The 22,942-nt window shown below is 46.5% G+C and overlaps 1 protein-coding gene and 1 long non-coding RNA gene across 3 annotated transcripts; one reads left to right on the top strand and one right to left on the bottom strand.

The window, feature by feature from the left end:
* Positions 1–414: 414 nt before the first annotated feature.
* PPM1K (protein phosphatase, Mg2+/Mn2+ dependent 1K) lies at positions 415–19,601 on the top strand. 2 transcript variants are annotated; one of them, XR_011048344.1, is made up of 8 exons: positions 415–516; positions 3,951–4,444; positions 5,029–5,129; positions 11,566–11,731; positions 12,266–12,410; positions 13,455–13,589; positions 14,064–14,336; positions 15,401–19,601. XR_011048344.1 is itself a non-coding variant. In XM_068402618.1 (7 exons), exons 2-7 carry the CDS (start codon positions 4,005–4,007, stop codon positions 14,193–14,195), a joined length of 1,119 nt encoding a protein of 372 aa, XP_068258719.1. In that variant the 5' UTR covers positions 415–516; positions 3,951–4,004; the 3' UTR covers positions 14,196–19,601. The 2 variants fall into 2 exon arrangements, 1 of the variants encoding a protein (XP_068258719.1); XM_068402618.1 differs by having other exon boundaries at positions 14,064–19,601.
* On the bottom strand, positions 1,297–4,024 carry LOC137664523 (uncharacterized). The gene is made up of 3 exons (XR_011048345.1): positions 3,732–4,024; positions 2,376–2,462; positions 1,297–1,590 (listed from the first exon to the last, which is right to left on the bottom strand). It is a non-coding gene; the product is annotated as an uncharacterized lncRNA (long non-coding RNA).
* Positions 19,602–22,942: the final 3,341 nt, after the last annotated feature.

The raw sequence follows: 22,942 nt of genomic DNA, 5'->3' as shown, positions 1-22,942 counted from the left end.
GCATCGCCACCACCCGACGCCTTGGCCTCGGCCAAGGCCATACCGGTCTCCCTCCTCCGGTCCCTCGCCCCTGCGAGGGCGAGCACGGAGACAAGAGCCGCCTCCGCTGGAAAGGCGAGGCGAGGCGTGGCGGGAAGGCAGGCGCGGGGCCGCCACAACGCCCCCGGCAAGGCCGCCTCGGGGCCTTGCTCTCCCCGGCTCGCCGGCTGCCGGCCTCCCCTGCCCGGCCCTCCGCGGTCCCTCACGGCCCACGGGCGGGGCGGGGGCGGTAGGGGAGGCTTGGCCGCCGCGGCGGCCGCCATTGGGGACGGCGGGAGGCAGGGCTGCGGCGGCACGGCCCCCCCCGCCGCCCGATTGGCCCCGGCGGGCTGCGGCGGGCCGGCGGGGAGGGGCCGGGGGAAAAGGCAGCGGGCGGGAGCGGGGCCCGCGCCGCTGCAGCCTTGCTCGGGGAGGCGCCGCGCTCGTACCGCTGGGGCGCAGCTCCCGCCGCCGCCGGCTGTCCGGGCGCAGAAGGAGGTAAGGGCCGTCGCCCCCACCCCGAGGCGGCCCTGCGGCCGCGCCGACGTTTAGCGCCGGCGCCCCTTCACGGCCCAGCCTGCCCGGGGCCTGGGGTGGGAGTGGGGGTAGGGGAGGGGCGGGTGCCCCCGGCCGCCGCGGGGAGCGGGGCGGGGAGCCAGGGCTCGGAAACTTCTCCCTCCGCTCGCCCGTTTCGGCTGCAGGTGCAGTCTCAGGAGCCTGGGCAGGGGAAAGCCGGCAGCCCCGGCGGGAGCAGCGGGCGGGAGGGAGGGAAAGAGGAAACAAACGGACACCACGGGGCTCCGGGGGAGCGGCCGGCGGGGCAGCGCCGCGGGCTGCTCCGCCGTGCTGGGGCTTACGGGCCTGCCTCGCTTCTCCGCGTTCCCTCCCCCTCCAGCTGCGGCTGCCGCGCGGGCTTTCTGCGCTGTCCGCCCGCGGAGATGGGGCAGCGGGGGGGGGACCGAGTCCCGGCCCGCGCTCCCGCCCTCAGGCCGGGGATGCGGCAGTGGGGGAGTGAGGGGCGGCCTCTGACCCGCCCGCGCGTCCCTCTGCGCCCCCCTCCACCGCGGCCGGGAGGAGCAGGCAGCGGCGGGGACACCTCGCCCGTCACGGAGGGGCTTGCGCTGGAGAAGAGAGCTGTGCTGGTTACGTCAGTCTGTCCTCCGAGGCTCAAACCGCTGTTATACACGTAGAGTAAACCCGTCCTAGCTCAGGCAGTCCTGATTTGTGGCCTAATTTGTAATTAGTAAATAGCAGCAGAAACCTCTTTAAATTGCTGCTGTCTGTGCAGTTTATTATCTAGGCAGGGGGTGAGATTATATTGTCACAGATTTAAAAAAAGCCTCTGCTTGAAGACAGGCTTAACATACAGAAACATACAGTGCTGCCCACAGCTGTGGGGTTTGGAAAGCATGCAGTGCAAGTGAACTTATACGTGTTCAGAGTTTTAAATTCCTTTTAAAATACATTTAATCCCCTGGGGCAGCAGGCATGCCTTCCCTTTCTTCCGGGTTTCTTTTTTTTTCCGCTTTTCTTGCAGTCTGGAAAATTCCCATCTGCCAAGAAGCAGCCAGCCTGTAAAAAGGGCACCGTGCATATTGAACTACAGTTTAATCACTCACTTGGTTCGCTTTAAGCATTTTGTTTCCATATCTGTCTGCAGGAACTATTTCTTTACGTTAAATGTGTACAGAGTAACAGGATCAGATGGAGCACTTCAAAACAGATTGCCATCTACAACAGCCTTGGACTTTGGCTTTAACACCAGTGCCCCCCTTTCCAATACCTTGGTCTTGTTTTGCCCAGATAGGTTTGCCCTGTGTTTGCAAACATATCCGTTAGGAAAGCACAGACTTGTTATATGTCCAGCTGAAAGCGTGGCTATTTACATCACAGAAACTAAAGATCAGGTTCCTACTCCTGACTTGCAGAGACACTTGAAAAGCGAAACGGTTGTCAGTATTTATACTTGCCTGGAAAAAAAGGCATTTTTGAGAGTTGAATTTGGTAGGGAACAAATGCATTAATTAGCGTGGGATTTTGGATTTATCCTCTGATTTACGCTGTGCATACTGGGAAGTCTAAATATAGGTAACATTTCATGTTCTCCTTTCAAGCTGACAGAAGTGAAACCAAGCGTGGTTGGTAATCAGCAGGTTTCAATTTGGTTGTGCCATGTTTCACAGAAGGAAGTTAAGGTACTGTTGTTACAAGTCAAGGGTAACAGAAAAGAAAAAGCAACTCAGAAAGTGAATCAGGTTTTAGATACCTGTAAATATACTGAAATAAGGAGTTGATGTTGCCATCACCCCGCAATAAAACGGAAAACCTTAAAATTCCAAGTGGTCAGTTCCACTCACCTGGTGGCCTAGCCCACATTCGTCTGGTGCAACAGTGATTCCCAGCACGTTCGGCCTTTTATCAAGTTGGCAGTTACTCTCTAAGTGCTAAGGAAAGAAACCTTTCGTCATCGAAGAACCGCATGAAAGGTAAACCAAGAGCATCTAAAGCAACATGCTTTGAGCTGTGAACAACACGTTTAATGGAGGCCTCTAGAAAGCTCACATCACAGCCATTTTCTGCTAAAGCAACCACTTATTAAGTTACCTTTGATTGTGTGTTTTTGCAAGCACACAGATTTTGTCTAGTGCTTTAAAAAGGTAGTTTTAACAAACATTTCAGATCTACAGATGCAGTTGTGATTGGCATGGGGAAAGTACAACAGCAAGGCACTCCAGCCCAGAATTACAGCGTCTCTGGGCTATATGTGCTGCTCTTTGCTGCTCGATTATGTCAGACCACCCTGCCGTCCTTTTTTTTTTTTTTTTGGCATTCACTGTGATCCTGCATATTTTAAATTCCTTTATTAGGCATATAATACCTTTCGCTCATAATTTTGCTCTCGGCAAACTTCGAGCAATTAAGTTAGAAATCTCTGACTTAAAATTTAGTGTGGTTAGTTACAGTGATCTGATGGTCCAGTTCAAATTACTGTGGTGCAACAACATGGACTTACTACAGACTGCATCCCAGCCTGTTAGACTTTCATCAAGTTGGGCGATACTCTGCAAAAGGTTAAATAAGCCAATCTTTCCTAATTTTTCAGCATGCTAGATGAATCATCAGTAGTGAATTCTGATCTGTGCTGAGCCAAGCAGTGTGTTAAATTTATCTGGGCTGGAAAAGAGATATGAGAAGCCAGCAGAAGATCTTGCTTGCCTGTGTTAGCCAAGGGAGCCCATTTCAGGGTCAGGTGGCAGAGAACTTCAGGCCAGACAAACCAGCAAAGAGCTGCACAGGGTTTTTGGGGGGGAAGTTTGTGTATGTCCATGGATACATTCTTAATGGTCGTTCTTACATAGCCTAAGGAAATCACAATTCACTTCACGGGTCTGTGTTGAAAAGTATCGTTCAAATCCTCAATAAATGTGACAGAAGCAAATATCATGTGCAGATGAAAAAAATTCATTAAAATCTAAGCAAATATATTTCTCCTGCCTTTCCCCCGTGGGAGTCACAGTGCGGATGTTTCAGCAACTGTTTGAAGAGCATGCATGATAAGCTCATTTTCACGACCTTACCTGATATTGTCACATATTCAGATTTTAACTGACATGAAGCAAAGTCATTATCACTCGCACTTGCTCCATCGCAACCTTTTCAACCTTTGAAAATTCAGGATATCATCATGCAGGTGGCCAGCAGAAATGCCTTACCTTGATCTAGCTGCAGTACTCCCCATTAGATGTGGGCTGGTCCGTGTAGAATTGTTTCTCGGTGAGTCATGCAGATCGCTCTGTAGTTTCTTCTGGGCAGTGCTGGGCTGTGCATGATTAGCGGGCTCTGGGGGTGACATTGTTTCCTGAATGATGTAACTGAATATTCCCCTTCCTGTGCTTCGTGCTTCCTGATCAGTTCTCTCTTTGTTCTCGAAGACATTCCAGCAGCTGCTTATCTTTTATTCCTACGAATCTCTGTGAAGACAAGTTATGTCAACAGCTACTTTAATTAATTTGGTACGAAACGGAGGGTATCAAGTAAGAAGGAGAGCCGTGCTGACGTCCCGCCTCTTGCAAGACAAGAAGCGTCCGACAGCCGCCTGCTACAGCTCCACCTCCGAGCGCCGTGCTTCCCGCTTCGATCCAGACGGGAGCGGGCGACCTACTACATGGGACACCTTTGGCATCTGGGACAATCGCATTGACGAACCTATTCTCCTCCCACCAAGCATAAAGTACGGGAAGCCGATTCCAAAAGTCAGCCTGGCCAACGTGGGCTGCGCTAGCCATATCGGGAAGCGCAAGGAAAATGAAGACCGGTTTGATTATGCTCAGCTGACAGAGGATGTCCTATACTTTGCAGTATACGATGGACATGGCGGGGCAGCAGCAGCAGACTTCTGTGATAAGTACATGGAAAAATATATTAAGTAAGTGTGCATCAAGTGAACGTGTGTCAAATGAGTTACAGTAGAGATTCCTTCTGTAGGACTGAAAGGGAAGTGGTGGGTCATACACTGTCGCTAATTCTCCTAGGTTCTATAGCCACCTAACCCAACGGGGCAGCAGGAACCGGACTGGAACAGTCCATTACAACAGACATGCTATGAACTCTATGAACTACTTATTCTGTGTGATGCCTGCCTCATTGAGCAAGCCTGCAAAGATAAGAGAGGAAAACATGGTTGTACCCACCTTCCAGGAAAGGGCTGGGAACACAGAGTGTGAATTGACTGTTTTCAGAAGAGGTCACTGATCGCTGACCTATGGCTTGCTTCCACTCTTCTATATCTCTATGTCACATCCCTGGGTGTTGGAAGAGGAATTTTATCTATTTGCAAAATTACAGGATTACGCTTCCAGTGCAGGTCATTAGTAAAACCATGTTGCCTTTTCACTGAAACCCAGCATTATTCAATGCATGCAGGGAGGAGATAAGGCTATGGAAGAGATTGATCAAGATACATATTTCTTGGAAAGAAATTTATTTTTTTGTTTGCTTGTTTGTTTCCAGAGAATTTCTTGCTCAGGAGAAGAACTTGGAAAATGTTTTGAACAAAGCATTTCTAGAAATAAACAAAGCATATGAAAGGCATGCTCATCTGTCTGCTGATGGTAGGTGAAAAAAATATTCTACTCATAGGGCTGTGGAGAATAAGGTTTTTCTTATTTGCTCAGTAATTTTGTAGTAAAATGTCTAGCAAAACGCTTGAAAACAGTTTTACTTAACATAGGATTTTGCTCTGATCACTTACTGCAAATGAAACAATTATGCTTTACCTCCTTAAAATGAAAGAGCTATAAAAAGTCTAAATCAAATTTACCAGGGGAGTTACTAAACTGAACGTTAGCATAATCATCAGTGAATTTCTCTTAACGTGATTCTGTCAAGAAAAGTGTTTGTCAAGTTAGCAAAGACTGATTTAGATTTGCAAGGAGCATAACTTTACTGTGTGAGAAAGCTGGAGGGGGGTTTGGTTTGTTTTTTCTTGTTGGGGTTTTTGTTTTTGGGGTTTGTTTTAAAGCTGTTATTCCTGTGGGTTAAAAGCAACAGTATCAAAAGTTCCCTTTTCTAACTTGGCTGCTGCTCCTGAGGAGGAACATAACCCAAAATTAATACCGTTGATATTGCTTCTGCACAAACAGAATCACAGGAGTAGCTGAGTGTGAAAGGGAGAAAAGCAGTGAAGAGGGAAAACAAGGTTGGCTGTGGTAAGGCTGTGGTAAAGCTGGCACCAGCCCTTTTAGAATCCTTAGGCCTGGCTGAATCAAGTTCTTGTATGTATGTCTAGAGACTAAGTACTTCTGACATTTGACATACAAGTTGTGCAGCAAGCTGAGCATTTTGAAACTGCTTATAGGATTTTTTTTATATCATTTAACTAACTGGTGCTGCTTAATGAAATATAATGCAAATGCCAGCAAATTTATGTAACAGTTACCAAGATACTGGACAAACCCTCTTCATTAAAAAAGCTTGAGGTCAAGCAAAATAGAGGGCAAAAGCAGCGTCAAACATCCACAGGGGCCACGCTCTGGCAAACACCCAATGTTTCTCAGATAGGCTGAGCACCTGCAAGCTCTTGCAGGAGCCAGTGGGATCTAAAAGTGCCCAGTACTCTTGACTGGTTACCCAGCTGAAAATCAAGCTATAAGGCAGAGTGGAGTAACAAGGTGCAAAGACAAGCATGGATTTCTGAACAAATTAAACTTTTTGCATATCTGTTGTTAAAATAATGCAATACTATGTTAACTGCTTGGTGTGGATATTTTTGTTGTTGCTGCTGTTTTGAAAGTTACATAAAATGTGAATGCTTGGCATGTATCCTTGTTAGAAGCCTACTTCCAAACTGATTTCAGTTTGCCAGCAAAATTTCTGATTGTGGCTATTCTAGATGTGACAGTCAAGACTGTTGCTAAAGTATCTTGAAAATGGTGGCTGGTTGTGTAACACTGGGTATCTGGGATACGCTGGATGCTCCCCAAGACACTGACCTCCTTTTGAAACCTGGATGTAGCTGACGAAGTGGAAGACAATAGCTTAGTCTTGTTCCAGTAGATGTCCCTGCCAGGGTTTGCTCCTTTCACCGTATCTGCAAAAAAAATAATGCATGTTCAGGGTGTCCAGGTCTTTACTAACACATTACCAGCTTTGAAAGTATGTGCCTGGCTGTTTGAAGGAACATAAGTCCTGGGACAAATCCCTGTAGCGAAAATTGCATAGATTTTGTTTGAGGCATTGTTTATGGTACTATTTAAGGGGTAAAAACCTCCTATAATGGCCCAAATTTTAACAGAACTAGAGACGTGCCTTGCTGGAGCACCTCGCTATGCCTTCAAGGGCTCGGCCCTTTGTAGGTCACTTTACAATTACAGAATATTTGAAATTATAGATGGAAAATACATAGCATAATAGTTTCTGTGAGCTTTCAATTAAAAAAAAAGGTATATGTTCCAGGTACTGCTACTGTGTCTGGTGTGCAGTTCACTAGTGCTGTTGGGGTGCTCTACTGGCCCACTGGAGACTGGTCCAGTATCCCCTCTGACAGTGAGCAGTACCTGTTGTTTCACACAAAAACATAAGAAACTCGCTGTAGGCAGATCTGGGATAATCTGTCCTTTGCCTAAATCCTTTCTAATCATTAACAGCTTAGAGCTATGCCTGAGCCCTGAAGCATGGTGTTTGATCTCTCTTCAAAAATGCATTTTCATTCACTTCCATGCATTTAAATATATCCAGTCACTTTTAAATCACTGCTAAATTTAGGTATAGGACACAATAAAGGAAGCTCACATCCAACAAATATGTCATTATCCATGGGACAGCTGTTAACAGATGGATGGAATTTTCTGATATTTTTTGACCAGCCATAAAAACTGAAATGTAAAGGCTGAATAGCTTTTCTCAGCAAAGACAGAAGTAAGTGAATCATGTGCTTGAGGAAATTTGAGCATCTCTCTGGAGAAATGTAAGACAAACCCTCTCCTGGCCTAGTGCCTTCCTACAAGGTACTGCTACTGCTTCTGTTCACTGCGATCCACTACTTGGGGGAAACAACAGAGAGTCTTTCCATCGACCTCCATGTTCAGTGCATCCAACTCTAGTCACATTGGCCACTCACTTCTGGAATAGCCATCTTATTAAAACATAACCAGGTATTAACTGATGTATCTGTATTTGAAAGGCACTCCTGGAATCTTATTATGCTGAGCAAACAGCAAAAGTTATTTAAAAATAACTAAATTTAAGAAGTACTGGGTTTTGGTTTTGTTCTTTTAAGTTACCATTCAAACATGGTTTTTATTTCTTTGAATGTTAACCTGCAACACTGAAGAAAAGGGAGAGCTGCAGAAATTTACTTAAATATTTCATAAATCCATCAATGTTACAAAGGCAGCCTTTTTATCCAAGGGCCCTGATTATTATCTAATCAAGTTAGAAGATACTAATTACAATATTAAAGGAGCATTTATTTTGCATATTTTCTCATGGGTCAGAACGATTCATATGCTTCTATTCAGTGCCTTTAAGATGGCCCTGTTTTAGTTGGCACTGGTTTGAACTCCCCATTTTTGTGTTATATATAAATATATATATAAAAATAAATAAATTGCCTTGAGGAAACAGATTGGGCCGTATTCTGTACTGAAGATGTTCTTCAGAGTGGCCACTCTTGCCATATATGAGACAGCCGGCCCTCTGGCATTGATACAATTCTTTGATTGATTTGTTGGTTGGTCACTTACCTCCACAGGAAAAAAAAAATGTAGCTTTTATTTTGGCTGAATTTAATCTGGTTTTGTCACACAGTTTTAGCAAGAAGGCGAGAACGGTGGCAATTCCCCAGAAATATGAAGGCCGATTTATCTGTGGCCAAAGATGCACGTGTAAGCCTCAAGTACTTCCTATACAACCTGCAAGAAACAGTGCAGGCAAATCCAAGAGTGACTGCTTCCCCTGTTCTGCAGCTCTTATTCTTTCATCTCCAGTGTTGCAGTTGTATTTTGTTTGAACAAAGTCCCTGGGTGAATTTCCTATTTGCCTCTGTGTGCGTGTTATTTGTGGCAGACACTGTACCTGGTCAGCAGCTCTAGAACTGGAGGCCCTGGACACTATATGCTGGGCTTCAGTGGAAAGAGAGATCTGCTTAATTTTGTCTCAGGTGAAGGAGTCCGGCGGTTCCTAGCCTGGACTACTGGAAGGTTCCCACATCTTCTTTGTCACATTAGTTGAGATGACTTGCAGTAGAAGTTGTCCAGTGAGTGTTAAGAACCTATTGAAAGATCTTAGTTTTATAGTGATATTGTTAGGAAAACAAAATAAACTTTAATTGTTAAAACCTATATATATGCTGATGCAACATATTTTGATATTATTAAATAACCTAGCAGCAGTTGCAGAAACGCATTAGAAATGTTATCCCATCATCATTCCTGTGTTTTCGAGCTGTGCTAGAAATCACATAACGTGTAGTCTAGCTGCATCCTTGTTTTTGCACCCATACCCAGATCATGAACTGGTTCCAAGGAAGAAAGCATGAGCAGCTTCATTTTTCCAGGAGTGCTATTTAACTAATAAACTTATATAAAGCTGAAGTCACTATGACCATTACCACAATTCTGGGCAGTATCTTGGCTTGTTCTTTAGTACCATCCCTTGATTTTGCGATAGCAGCTCTTTTGGCTTTGAGAATTTGCACTTGAAAGATGCAGATTCACCTGAATGTCCAAATGTTCCCAGTCATTTGTGAGTTAAAGACTACGGATCTTGACTTTTTCAGAAACTGCTTATGTTTGTCAGCATAGTTCCAAAACCAAGGAATGAAATGGGAGAGTAATGGCAGTTCTGCATTAATTTTAATGTCTAAATACAATGTATTTTCTGTGAAATAAAAAGATAGTTTTATGTAAGTTCTTCATTTCACTTCTTTTAACTGTTGGCTAAAACAGGTATTTTACTGGTCCTACTAAAATTTCTAATCGCACTGCTACTTGTTAGCATCTTACTTTCATAATGTGCCTCAAAGTGAGCCTGCACTGGACTAGTCCTTGCTTCAGAGTAGAAACAGGATGTCAGTGCTTACCTGAACAATCAGAAGCTACCAGCATCTAAATAGTTTTGAATATTGTAGCTGCATGGCAGCCATAACGTAGTCCAAGATTTGACCTAGGTCACCATGGCTGATGTTCACGACTAACGTGTTGTTTAAGTGTATAGCTAAACCAGGTCCTCACTGCAGTAACAATACCTGTTTTACACAGTGACACAAGCTTAGTTTAGACTGTTTTGCTACTTTTTTTTTAATTCATCAGCTCACTGCTTTCCCTGCACAACAAGGCTCAATGCATCTTTCAGGGCTCTGTGCACTTCAGTTTACTCCCAACCCTGTTTTACTTACGGGGTGCTGAGACCTTGCAGGGCTGGGGAAAGATGTCACCAAGATCCCAGAGCATTTCTGTTTCTGTAGGACGTAGGGGGTCGTGCTGCTTGTATGCAGTTTGCCGGCAGCTGGTCAGAGATGGGGCTGGCTTTCCTCCAGCTCAAATGCACAGTCCTGTCTCAGATCCATCCCGCCTCTCCAGGGTCAGGGCGGCAGGGCCAGAGGTAGGAGTGCATGTAGCTGTCGCTGAGCTCTGCAGGAGCGGTGGTGGAAAGATCTTTAACTGATAGTCATGTGAAAACGGGAATATAACTGGGGATTCTCATTCCTAAGTTAGCCCAAAACCCCCCTCGAATTGGCTTGCTTTTAAAACCTGGAGAAACTGGAAAATGCCAGAATGCAGGAGAGCTACAGAAGGCCTTTCAAGGGGATTTGCATTGGCTGTGAATGCAAATGTGTTCTGGGCAATAGCTTGTCCTGGCCAGACGTTTTACTGTAATAGCTCAAGATGGCAGGAGTTACTGCTTTCCAGGCACCTCTCACTGGGTTACCTTTGCATCACTTGCAGGAAGGGAAGACACTAACTGTACAATGGGACTGCTCCTTCCAAAAGGCAAACCAAAAAAAGGAAAGCTGGGCAGTTCTTCTGGCATTTCCTTCAACACAGATAAAACTGCAGCTCCTTTCTGAAATAGGCAGACTCGCATTTCTCCTTTTGAAGCACCTTTTTTTCCAGACCATTGTAGAAATCGAAATGAGAAGCCCTTAAATTTACTTGCACCAATTAATCCAACCAAGTCCCTGAACACAGTCAGTCAGCTCAGCTCACTCCCTTAGCCTGTAAGAGAAGGCAGGCAGCAGTTAGGGCTCTGTTTTGCCCTCTAGGCAGTCGCTGTGCACCCCTGTCAAGTGATCCCACCAGTGCCCAGGGCAGAGAGCCACTGCCAGCTGACCGTATCGGTTTGCAGGCATGAGGCAAGGCAGAATCCAGCTTCCCCTTTGCGCTGGGACCTCCAGGAAGTTGACAGGGTCTGAAGGGAGCAGCATCCCTTTCTGAGAAAAGCCGGCAACCTGTTGGCTGAACCCTTCATCTCTTGGCAAGGCTGGGGAAAGCAGAGGGAGATTGTAACAACTCTGACAGCAATGGGAGGACCCCACAGACTGGGGTCAAGGAGAAATCCGGTGTTTCTCTTCTGGTGAACTACATGGAGCTACAATTACTACTGCTCAATAGTTCACCACCTAACAGAAGGGAAGAGCCATCAGCTTTATGGTGGGTTACCCATGCAGTCACTGTGCCCAGGGATAAGGACAATAACCCTGTAACTTGAGGTGAGCTAGTGGGACGGAAAAACTATTTATTACAAGCTGAAAGGAAGCCACTGTACCTTGTACTGCTTTTATTCCACTTGCCCTCTTTGCATGGAGCCATGTTGTTGCACAGAAATATTTACCCTTTCCACTTCCTCTCTCTCCCCTCAATCCTACATGCATGCATGTTTGCTGTATTTTTTTTATATATGTAGATTTAGTTTAAACTTAAAAGCAGTTACTTACTGGTAATGTAGAGTACAAGTTGTCTTCATTTTACCAATTGAAACTTGCTGTTATAAATGGTCCCATGCTTCAAGGCACTGCTAAAACCTCTTTCTTTGGTATGACATTTATAGCAACACTGATGAACTCTGGGACCACTGCAACAGTGGCTCTGCTCCGGGACGGTATTGAGCTGGTTGTGGCAAGTGTGGGAGACAGTCGTGCTCTGCTGTGTCGAAAAGGAAAGGCCATGAAACTCACCATTGACCATACTCCAGAAAGAAAGGAGGAGAAGGAAAGGTACCTGTTGGCTGATGATGTGGCTTCCCAGGACATGGCCTCGGTCAGCATGTACTTGTGTTCTGCTGCAGGGTTGGGCCTGGAAGAAAGCAGAGAGTTGAACGTGACTTCCCAAGACCACCTCTGAGGTGGCAGAAAGCGGCACAGCTCCAGTTAATTCATTTGGTTCTGTTTAGAGGTCCAGGGACGTGGAAAGCCCTGCATGAGCGTAAACTGTCAGCAGTAAGATCAGCATAGCTAGGACTCGGTCGCAGAACCGTGACCACGTGGTTCAGGCTTGTCCAAGACTTGTGCCAAGTTAGAGCCAAGACATGAAGAAATACACTAGTGTTCCCAGGTCAGGACTCAGCCCACCAAGCAGCATCCCTTCTGTGGAGCCCTTCAAACAGGAAAAGCCAACCCTCTGTCTCCCATCTTAGGTCGTCCATACCCCATTCCACATCAGTAGCTAGTGACAGAAATTGTAGATAGAGACGGGGGTAATGGTGTGAAGCAGTAACTCATACTCACTTTTTCTTTTGCGCCTCTCTACAGGATTAAGAAATGTGGTGGCTTCATTGCCTGGAACAGTTTGGGACAACCTCATGTGAATGGTAGACTTGCAATGACGCGGAGCATAGGAGATTTGGATCTTAAAAACAGTGGTGTGATAGCCCAGCCAGAAACAAAAAGGCTTAAGGTAAAAAGAGGCCTGGTTAACAGGGACAGCAACATTCAGACTAAGGGGCATCATAGGTATTTGATGCAGGTGGCAGTACCCACCCAACATGTGCCCAGGTGAAACCTGATGGCCAAGCATTTATTTGGGGTGAAGTAACCAGAGACTAATTCTAATTAAGTAATCTCAGATAAATACAACTAACAGGACAGAAAAGAATGTGGCCCTGATACTAAATTCAACCAGATCGACTTGTAAATCCCATTTATCACAGTAAAATATAGGATGAGGGAAGAAAGGTAACATGTGATATCTGTTACTGAAATAGAAAGGTGTTAGTCTGTCTGGGGCTTGGGGTCAAATGAATAATTTTGAGGTACATGCTGATATAAAACCATCGCTGAGAACTAGGTGGGATATGGATGGGCTGTCATCGAAAAAAGTAGAATACATAGAGGTTTGCACACTTGGGAGGAAGGGAAGAGGAAAGGGCAGTTGCATGCATCTTAGCATAGCTCTGTAGTTGTCTGGAAAACAAATTAACCACCCAGAAGGTATTCAGCACAGTTGCCTTCACTTTTGCAGGAAGGTTTTCCTCTCAGCTCATATTCTGTTTGTTATGTTTCCCCAATGCACCTCCCAGGGCCTGGGGAACTTATATTCAGTTGGTCCTAATTAAACACCACCCACGCGGCCTGAGGGGTTTAGGGAGACAGCCGCAGCGCCTTGAAATCCAGTTGAAGGAAGCACTTTGTTTACTGTGTAATGGAGGGATCTGGTCTTTTGGCCTCAGTGTTTTCAGAGGGCTGCTTCCTAGGACTGGAAGCTCTCCTGCAGTACAGGGAACACAGTCTGTGTGACTGATGGGTGTGCTCGAGGATTCAAGGGGCAGCCTTTGGCTAGCCCAGGGTTTGGGGGTTCCAGTTAGTCCTTGCACAGAAAGCAGGAGAGCATGTGACACCCCCAGAAAAAGTGCTTTGCAACAGAGTGTAAAAAAATGAAGGCAGTTAATTTGCCTTGCAGCGCTTGCTCCATCGTTGTGCTTACTGTGTGTCTTTATTGCAGTTGCATCATGCAGACGACAGCTTCCTGGTCCTTACAACAGACGGTATTAACTTCATGGTGAACAGTCAGGAGATCTGCGACTTCATTAACCAGTGCCATGATCCTGCGGAAGCTGCCCGCGTTGTTACTGAGCAGGTAATGCCAGGGCTTCTCTTGGTACCAAATGCTGCTTGTTGGTTTTGCATTGGTTTGTTTTTTAAAAAAAAAGTGTAAACCCACACATTCGAGTGAATTGAGCTACAGTGGTGAGACATTCACTAGTCCCGCTGGCTGGCCTTGTCCTTACCCTGGGTCTGGCCACATCCTTTCTGGGCATAATTTCAGTTCACTTGCTTGGCTCACAATCCATGAACTGCGTGGGGCTGTAACTGCAGTTTATTCCTAGGCTGAATATGTCATCAGCATAAACAGAAATGGCCAGTTTCTCACCGCGGTTCTGGATGGTGGCATATCCTATGGAAAGCTCTGGGGCATACCAGAATGCACCATCAGGGCTGGGAAGGGGCAAGGAAGTTTTGGGCCTCAGGGCGTGCTGTCCCATGTGGAGCCAGACACTTGTTTCCTTTTCCAAGCAAGATGACTATGCTGACAACTCATTTCTTCTCTCAGGCAATGCAGTTCGGCACTGAAGACAACAGCACAGTTGTCATAGTGCCGTTTGGAGCCTGGGGAAAGTACAAAAACAGTGAGGTCAACTTCTCCTTCAGCCGCAGTTTTGCTTCCAGCGGGAGGTGGGCGTGAAGACCTGCCACAGCTATCGTTTCCTGCTGTAATCTGGACACAGCGTGCTACAGAACACAGCCATCTGTTCATAGGTTGACTCAGTGTCTTGTCCATCTCTTCTGTTCCCGGTGTTATAGAAGATGCCACTGTGCTCCCTCGGTGCGTAATGCTCCGTTGTTGCTTATGGCTGATCGCATTTTGCTGCGTTTATTTATTCCAGTTGGCATCGAGGCAGCTATTTCTTTGGGGTTGTAGTCCCAGCAGCTCTGCACGACACTTTGTTCACGTAGATGAGGCTCTGGGCTTTCACCTAAGGCTGGAGGTGTTGCAGAATTGTTTCACACCTACTTTTATTACCCAGGACCCTTAGTTACCTGGCAGCTGTGTAAATCAGTCTCTGAGCCACGTGCTGGCTTCTTTGTATGTTAATACACGGGGGAACAAACGCACAGTGTTCTTAGGTAGACAAAAAGAGGGTTTGTTGTCTTCCTTCTCTGTGCAGCCACCCAGAACTCCCCTGTGCTTCAGAGAAGCGGGCGAAAAATGAGGGAAAAGTTTCACAAGTGTGTAGGTTCTGATGCCAGTGGCATTTGGTGTAGCTGAACAACTTCCTGAGACAGTGCTGCTTTGCAGGGCTTTATGCTCTCACCGCCATCATCTGTGATCCTCTAGCTCCAAGGAGATGGAGCAGGCTGGAGCCACGTGCTGTTGGACAGATGGGAACGTTTCTCCATTGGGTCCGAAGCCTGTACGGTCTCTGTGGACCATGCAACAGCCCCTTGCACTGTCTTCTCTTTGGTGTGCCAGTGCTTGACAGGAGCACAGAGGAGGGAAAAAGCTGCACATTTCTGATATCCAGAGACTCTCATCAACTTGATTTTTTTTTTTTTTTGTTAAAGAAAACCAGCTAATTTCAAAGAGTTTACTCATCAAGATTCTTTGGATGTGTCAGACAGGAGAGTTTAGTTCTTCATAAATGTATGAGGATTTTCCTGCCTTCCACTGAAGGTTTCTTTCAGTTAGTTGCGATCTCCTGTGTCTCTTCATGGTATACAGGGAGCTGTAAAATGCCCAAAGCAAGCAAGCTAGGGAAAGGAGAGAGAATTATAATAACATCAGGTAGTTTTTATAAGTTTTGGGTATTGTTTCTAGTAAGTGACAGATATTCAGACACCAGAAGGTAGTTTTATACTTAAAGGAAGCGTTTCCACTTCCCTTTCCAGAGGGAGTCTGCATGCAGTGAGGCATGGGAGGGGCAGAGCTCTGAGCCAGCTCGTATCGCTGCTGTGACATGGACTGCAGGTGACGTGTTGGCAGCAGTTGAAGATCTGTCCCAGCGTGCCTCATTCAGACCTCCTCCTTCCTCCGCTCCACATCAGGTGTGCAGATCCTGTGGCCTCCGAGTCATCCTGTTGCAATGAAATACGGGCAGAGAAGAATTGGGCTCTTCTCAGGCTTGCCACAATATTTTTCATTTTATGGGTGTTTCCAAGACAAAGTGAAAGAGAAGTTGCCTGATACTAAATCACCTTGCAATAAGGAAAAATTTCTGAGATGCCTGCCCTGATTCTCATTTTCCAGTGTGAAGTACACATCTTTTAGCCCAGGGTTACACCTTAGGCAGTCATTCCACGTGGTTTTCCTTGCCTCTGGTCGAAGGCCTAGCAGCACCCAGCAGAGCACAGTGCTGTACTGACAGCATTAAGTACTAGGTGTTCAGAGAGTACGCTGGTTTTGTCCCACCACTTGGTGTATTACATGGTGTATATAATGTGTGTATTCAATTTATAAGTATGAAGAACTTGTGAGTCGGTATATGTAAATCTCTGTTATATTGGATGCCGTTGCCCACGCCTCCGTAACGAGCACATCTCTGGTTTACAATAATAATCCCTTCTCTCTCCCCAGATTTTCCCCAGGGTTGGGCTTCAGTCTTCACCTGAAGTCTGAATGTTTGCTGGCCGTGGTTGTGGGCTCAGCCTTGCTTACCTGAGGCAGAGAGGCACTTTTAGTTGTTACCGGCGAGAGCAGGTTCTCAGTCTGTGGCAGGTTTGAAGATTCCCACAACCCGTTTGTGGCAAAAATGGCAAGCAAAGGGTTAACCACAGCACACAGCAGTCTTACTCTGGGCACAGTGAAGGGTTAGAGTCCAGCTCTAGAGAGGGAGTTGCTGTGGGGGTGGCTTTGGTATCAAGTGTCACACAGGCTTGATTGGTGCTGCAGGGATTTGGCCAAGCTCCATCGACACTGTTCTGTTCCAAATGCTCATTCCTGTTTGGCTGGGTAGCATCTATCCAGACAGAAGATGTCAAGGGTGCTGGGGATGTTCTTGACAAATACACATTGATTTTTTTTTTTTGAGCAGTCCTGGATACTTGCCAAGCTGAAGACATGGTATTAAATGCAGGCTGCTAATGACAGACACTGCAAATGAAGAGCAGGTGCTCTGATGAGTGACCTGGCAGTTAGAGTAGCTTCTAAACATTGACCCAGATGTAACATGAAATGACAGTCTTTCTTCTCACTGGAGGTTTTGGGGCATTTTTTGTTTTATCCCTATCTGGTTGCCTGATTGCATAGAGAGCAAAAGTGGTTGGGGGCTTTTATTTTTTCTAACAGAGTGGTTATCCTCTCAGAGGAAGGATCCATCAATAACTTCTTTTAAATTTTATAAAGGAAGGGATAAGACAAAGCTTTGCAAAATAGAAGATGATTAGCTAAAGATGTATTGGTGATTGCTATTACTGCCTTTATCCAATCGCAGAAAAACTTCGATTGGAAAGGACTTCTGGGTGGCACCTAGCCTAGCCTCCTGCTCAGAGCAGGGCTAACTTCAGAATTGTGTACTGTGGTGAAGGGATGTCCCCTGACACGGAAATGCCTGAAAATGGACGGGAGAAAGAATTTAGCGTGCAGTGCGGTTTACCCTTGAAACCACTTAATTGTATTGAATCACAGAATCAATGTTAGGGATTGGAAGGGACCTCAAAGTTGAAAACGTACCAGTATTAAGAGGCACTTTGTGTAGCTACCAGTAAATGTCACAAATAAATTGGCACATACATAAAACTAAGATACGAGCTGTTTTGCTCTAAGCAAAAGCAAATCAGTAACTGACAGGAGATTACAGAGATGCATTTCTTACATGCAGGTTATTCCCTGCCTGTTCGCTCTAGTTTTCTGCATCTCATTCTGAAGTAAATGAGCTCCCGATGAAGATGAAATGCTTTGCCAAGTGACCCAGTAGGCTGCCTGTTCCTCCTTCCATTAAGGACAGAGGTACCCTCACACTGGTTTGTGTGGATTCCTTACTTCATGCTGCACATGGCAAGACTCTGAGTGCCAGTTTGAAAAGCACAGCGTTGTGTAGAAACACTCCGTTACCAGGGCCGCTGGTCTCTGCCTCCTGAATCACAATACTGCTTTTTCCTACCAAGGTGACACTGAACTCCCCTAAGATTTAGTGGCAACTGCACCAAACCTTGTTTTTCTCCAAGAAGTCAGGAAAAACCTCCAATTTCCTGGGTGATGGATTTTTCATCATTTGACACTTCTCACTGAAGAGTTGTTAGAACAAGTCCCTGCCCTTGCATTTGGGGCTGTTTTGACACTGATACTGTGTTGGCAGAGTGAGCTTTACCAACACGTTCATGTGTTGAGCAGGACATAGGCGTATGGCACTGAACTTGGAGTGCACGGACTATGAAGTCAGTGGAGTGAAGCCATGTTGGGGAAAATGGAAGTGGTTTGTTGTGGGTGGTACCAGGGGACCAAATTAGCAGTGCTGCGGTAATGTCCGGCCGGCAAACCTCTTGGCGTAGGGTTCTCCACCAGAGCTAGGTACTGCTCTACTGTGACGAAGCTGTACTTCTAGGGTTTTTTCCCATCTGGTCAAGAAGCCTCCTGCTGCCTTTAGCAGCTCTGCAAGCAACCAGCTTTACACCCCAGGGACCAGCAAAATCCTCTTCCCTGGCAGAGAGCTCCTTGCAACTTGAGGCCAAAGAGCAAATTGTCCTAACGGCAGCAGTTGCCTATGAGTGGTTTATTACTGAAGGATCACTAGAGGTGTCTTACACTTTGAGTGAAATGAAACAGAATCTCAGAGTTTGCTCTCTAGCTCCCTGTCTTTCCTGTGCATCTTTTGTTTCAGTGAAAAGAATGATATTTTTTGTTTATTACAGACTGAACATTAAGGGTGACCTACTGAGCAAACCAGAGCAAGTGTTTGCTTTTTTCCTGCCCTTTTAGGGATGGATTCTGAACTCCATTGGATCTGGTAAGAGTATTTTCTTGCCTGAACACTCCCCCTGGAGCAGTGGTATCTCTCACTGCACAGGCTCTGCAGGAGTGTGAGCTGTGGGTGCAGAAAGGCAAAAAATGCTGTCCAGCTATACACTCATTTTTACTGTGAGGATATGGAAGGCACAGGGAGCCTCATGTGGCTGGAGGATTTACTAGCAGAGGTGTAGAGACTGCAGCTGGAGTTCCAGCTTGGTTTCTCTGCCACCTGGAAAGGGGGGTTTTGCGCTTTGTAGAGGGAACTTGCTAAAATGTCATTTGCAACCTTGGTTCAGAAGTACTGGTCTCTCTGGAAGGTGAACATAGTGCAAGAGATGATTGAAATGGGGATGAGATCCAACAGTTTGTTTAACACGCGGTCCCCTCAATACAATCAGTCCCTTTTGGTTGAAAAGCTCAGGGTTGGAGAATAATCATGGAGCACAGTTTGTGGGTGAGAACGGGGGTGTGGAGAGAAATCAACAATATTACTGCTTTTTACATACTTGGGGAAAATGAAAATTGTGAGGAGCTTCGACTCACTGCAGGATTTCCGCTGACTTCCACAGGATCGGGGTATCAGATCACCTTTTCTGTCTCAGCAGGTGGATGCACTGTGGTCAAAGGCATTGGGATTTCTAGGCTAAGGGAGAAGCACAAAACAACAGATACCAGTGAAACTGGTTTAATAGTAATTTTTCTTAAATAAATCTAGTTGGGCACTACTAGGTCCGTTGGTCGCTCACCCAACAAGCCAAATGTATGGTATGGCAACACTCCGGGTATTCCTTGGTTCTGAAGGTGCTGTTCTCAATGCAGAGATATGCAGCAGGGTGTCCCCTTGACCCAGGATATTGAGTGCTTGGGCAGCAGCGGGTCGTAACTTTCTACAGACTTAAGTGCAATTGCGTACGTTCGTTACATAGTTTGCCTTAGGACTGTGTATAATTCCTGTGGTTTGATGTTTATGTTTGGTGTAATCAGTGTCCATAAATTCACCTACTTCTTCATTTTATAAAAGTGTCCATTTTGCCTTTTTTTTTTTTTTTTAATGTTTGTTCATCTTCATCAACTCAAAGCTACAGTGGAGCAGATAAGTCCGTACTGGAATGCTTAAAAGATCTTTTAATAAAGAATTGGCTTCTAGAGTTGTGTCACTACAAATGGATTTTTCTTCTTCCACTGCATTGCAAACTACCAGAAAAGTTTCTGCTTCTCAAGCTGTGTCACGACTGTCCTGTTAGCCCTTGGCCTCAGCCCTTGCCGTAAAAAGCTTCCGATAACCAAGGCTTTGCCTACAAAGACATTCATCCAGTGATAACCAGTGCAAAGTACCTTCTATCTCTGTGCTTCGTCAGCATCCATGGGCTTTGCTGCATCGGGGCGACATGTTCTAACTTGCTATTTTTGTCTTTTATATTTTGACATATTACAATACCAAGAAATCAGAAGGCCCTCTCTCTAAAACAAGTCCGTCTTAAGAAAGTAATTCTTTTATGAAGCAGGAAGGCACCTTAGGTAGTTGTCATGGTGAGCGATGTCATCCTGTGACAGTGGAAAGAAACAAATAGGGCCTTCTCAATAAAAGAATATTAAATCCATGCAGAAGCAAAAATAACACTTTTCAGTTATCCTAAAAGAAATGATAAGGAGAAAATAACAGCCGAGGGTTTTAACTCATCCACAGAAGTAACCCTGAGATCCCTATTATTTTTAGTTACTAATGCTTTTACAGCTGAACACAAACCTACTTTTACTCTCTCTCCCTTGAAAGGAGCAGCCTTGACGTTGATGAAGTCCTAAGAGTTTCCTACGGCTGAGCCCCAGCCCGTCCTTTTGGAAGTCCTTTTAGGACTAAAGCGAGTCATTTTTGTTATCCTTTGTTGCCAATCCACTTCTCAGCTCAGTTTGGAGCTGATCAGCTCTTAGATACACGCATGTATCCCATGGTAGTAAGCATATAGTAATCACTGCTCAGGTGAATATTAAGAGCTTGGGTAGTGTGTCGGGTAACCCGCTGGACAGCTTTGCCCTTTCCTCACGCCTTCTTTTTCACAGTAGTTGGGAAATGGCTCCCAGGTTACTCTGCAATCTGAGCATTTGTCCTATAATGAGCATCTCTGTGACCTGCTGGTTCCTGCACGCCTGCGGGAGAGGAGGAGAGTGGCTGAGCCCCAGCAGCACCATGGTGGTTCCCTGCCCAGCTTCATCAGGATGGTCTTGGGAGAGCAGCCAAGCTTCAGGAAAAGGGGTCCTTGCTCTCAGGTGGGGCACTCAAGGAAGCTGGCCCCCAGGGAAGGGCTGGAAGCTTCTCCCAGAGCTGAGGGCAGCTTGTGTCAACACCCCCCCCCCAGCGTGCCTGCACAGGGCTGGGGGTTGTGGCTAATTACACAAAGTTTTCGTCACTGCTGTTGGGCAAGAGCCTTGCTCTGCATGCACACACACACATATAAACCATACATCAGTATTTACATCTGTAACATACTCTTGCCCCAAGGTCGTCTTTGCTCTTGCTCAGTGCTACAGTGCTTTAACCTCCCTGCAGCTCTGCCCAGCAAAGCAGAGCAGGCGGCACAGGCCACAGTGGCACCAAACTGGGGAGGGAGCAGTCCCTCCTCCCAGGGGAAGGTGCTGGTGGGACAGCCGAAGGCCCAACACTGGGAAAACTGGCTAGTTTTGAGCTACCACTGGCTCTTGGCAGCCTGTGTTTACCCTTTACTTCTTTAATGTAGTCATTAATTTTTTTTGGTCATTCCCCTCCATGCAGTAATGACTTCACAGCTTCTCCTAGACGTTCACACTTAGAACAACTATGTTGCATCTCCCACTGGCCTGCCTGCCCCGCAGCATGGAGGGCCTCAGCTGGGGCAGCATGCCAGGTGCTGCAGTGGAGTCTAGAGCCAGCACGATAGTGTTATGTTCACCAGTGGCCATGTTCAAGTTTTGGTCCCATTTCTTACAAATTCCCCCTCCTTCGGGGCCAGCCACGCACCCAATGCAACGTCACTCAATTTCCCCAGGAACACAGGGCAGGATTTGGCTCCCAACTCATCAGTCCTGTTTCTGTGCTCACTTACCCTGTCCCCCTGTCTGCTTTGTGTGCCACACTAACCTCACCAGTGAATCAGCACTGTGTCCTGACATGGCGACAGATGTGTTCCACTGCCAGTAATTCTTTAAAAATACACATGCATTTTTCACAATGGTGTAGAGCACAAGACACTTTGAGCCTAGAAAGCAGGCTCCAAACCTCACCTTTCTGAACTGGCAAAGTCATCACAACCGTTATGAAAGACAATTTGGTAGCAGCAAATTAGCCACAAATTTGGTAACAATAGACTGGGCTATAGCACTATCAGAGAATGAAATACCACATTTTTTAGTTTGTAATAGCTCCCCCGGCTGAAACCAAACAGCTACAGACCCTCTGTGAACAACTGGCGCACCCAACAGAAGCACTGGAAGACCTGGCCATTTGTTGTAGCTGCTAAATTGAATATGTGGCCCCAGGAGGTGCTTCAGCCTGGGGGGAGCTGTGGTGGACCTAAAGGCTGGTGCACTCGCAGTGAGCTGCCCTGACAATCACCAACTGCCCTGTTTCACTCCAAAACTGGCTGCTGGCCCATCTGATGCCTCTTGGGGATTTCATGGCTCCAATGCTGACATTTGAGCTCCCATGAAGTTCACAGGGCACCGTTCTTCCTTCTCTCGGACCTAGGTTTAACCTCACAAAAGACTATGGCTTTCCTAATTAATCACCCTTTTGTTTGTCTGGACAGAAAGGAGCCAAACTAACCCTCCCGACACCCAGTTTGCAACAGGGACTCTAAATTGCACTATCTTAATGTCAACACTGAAGCCTGTGCTCCGCGGGGCAGGGATGGGACTGCACTTTCCCAATCAAAAGGTCTGGCAGGATTGTGGCCCCCGCCCCCGCTTCCCCATGATTGCTCCTGGCACCTCCACCCTCCACCATGCCTGGGGGATGCCAGAGGCAGCAGCGCAGCCCTGCCTGCTGGGCTCTGGCCATGGCACTCAGCCTCTGGCTCCACAACCTGCTTGGAAAACTCAAAGGGCAATTTTTTTTTGTTTGTTTCATCAAGGCAGACTTCTCAAGAGGCCTGTGGAAGGGAGATTTTGGACATGCCACAGGCTGGCAGAGGGGGAGAGAAGCACATGCACATTGGGGTGCTGAGGGCACGAGGGCTACAAAACCACCCTGTGAGGCTGGCTCACCTTCCCAAAGCTGAGTGATGCCCTCCATCAGACTTCACAAGCTGCAGAGACGAGGTACTGCAGTGCACTCTGTAGGCAGGATGTGACACTAGTTGCGAGTTCTCCACATCATTCAAAACGCTGTACCAAGTTAAGCACAAGTTAGCTAACTTAATATGGCACTTAAGGTGGCTAACTCACTTTTTTTTTTGCCCACGGGGAAATGAGGTTGAAATACTGCATACTGAACGATCCAGCTGCACAGAGCAGCC

The sequence above is a fragment of the Nyctibius grandis genome, chromosome 6 (assembly GCF_013368605.1).
Source record: "Nyctibius grandis isolate bNycGra1 chromosome 6, bNycGra1.pri, whole genome shotgun sequence".
NCBI classification, from domain to species: Eukaryota; Metazoa; Chordata; class Aves; order Nyctibiiformes; family Nyctibiidae; genus Nyctibius; species Nyctibius grandis.
The sequence above is the reverse complement of the archived record's forward strand: the minus strand, read 5'-3'. Positions and strand labels throughout refer to the sequence as shown.

What these genes read in the sequence shown, in the direction of transcription:
- PPM1K (XM_068402618.1), top strand. Translation starts at nt 4,005, where the DNA reads ATGTCAACAGCTACTTTAATTAATTTGGTACGAAACGGAGGGTATCAA. An exon ending in TACATGGAAAAATATATTAA is followed by an intron (nt 4,445 to 5,028) that starts GTAAGTGTGCAT and finishes GTTTGTTTCCAG; the next exon opens with AGAATTTCTTGCTCAGGAGA. An exon ending in AGAAAGGAGGAGAAGGAAAG is followed by an intron (nt 11,732 to 12,265) that starts GTACCTGTTGGC and finishes GCCTCTCTACAG; the next exon opens with GATTAAGAAATGTGGTGGCT.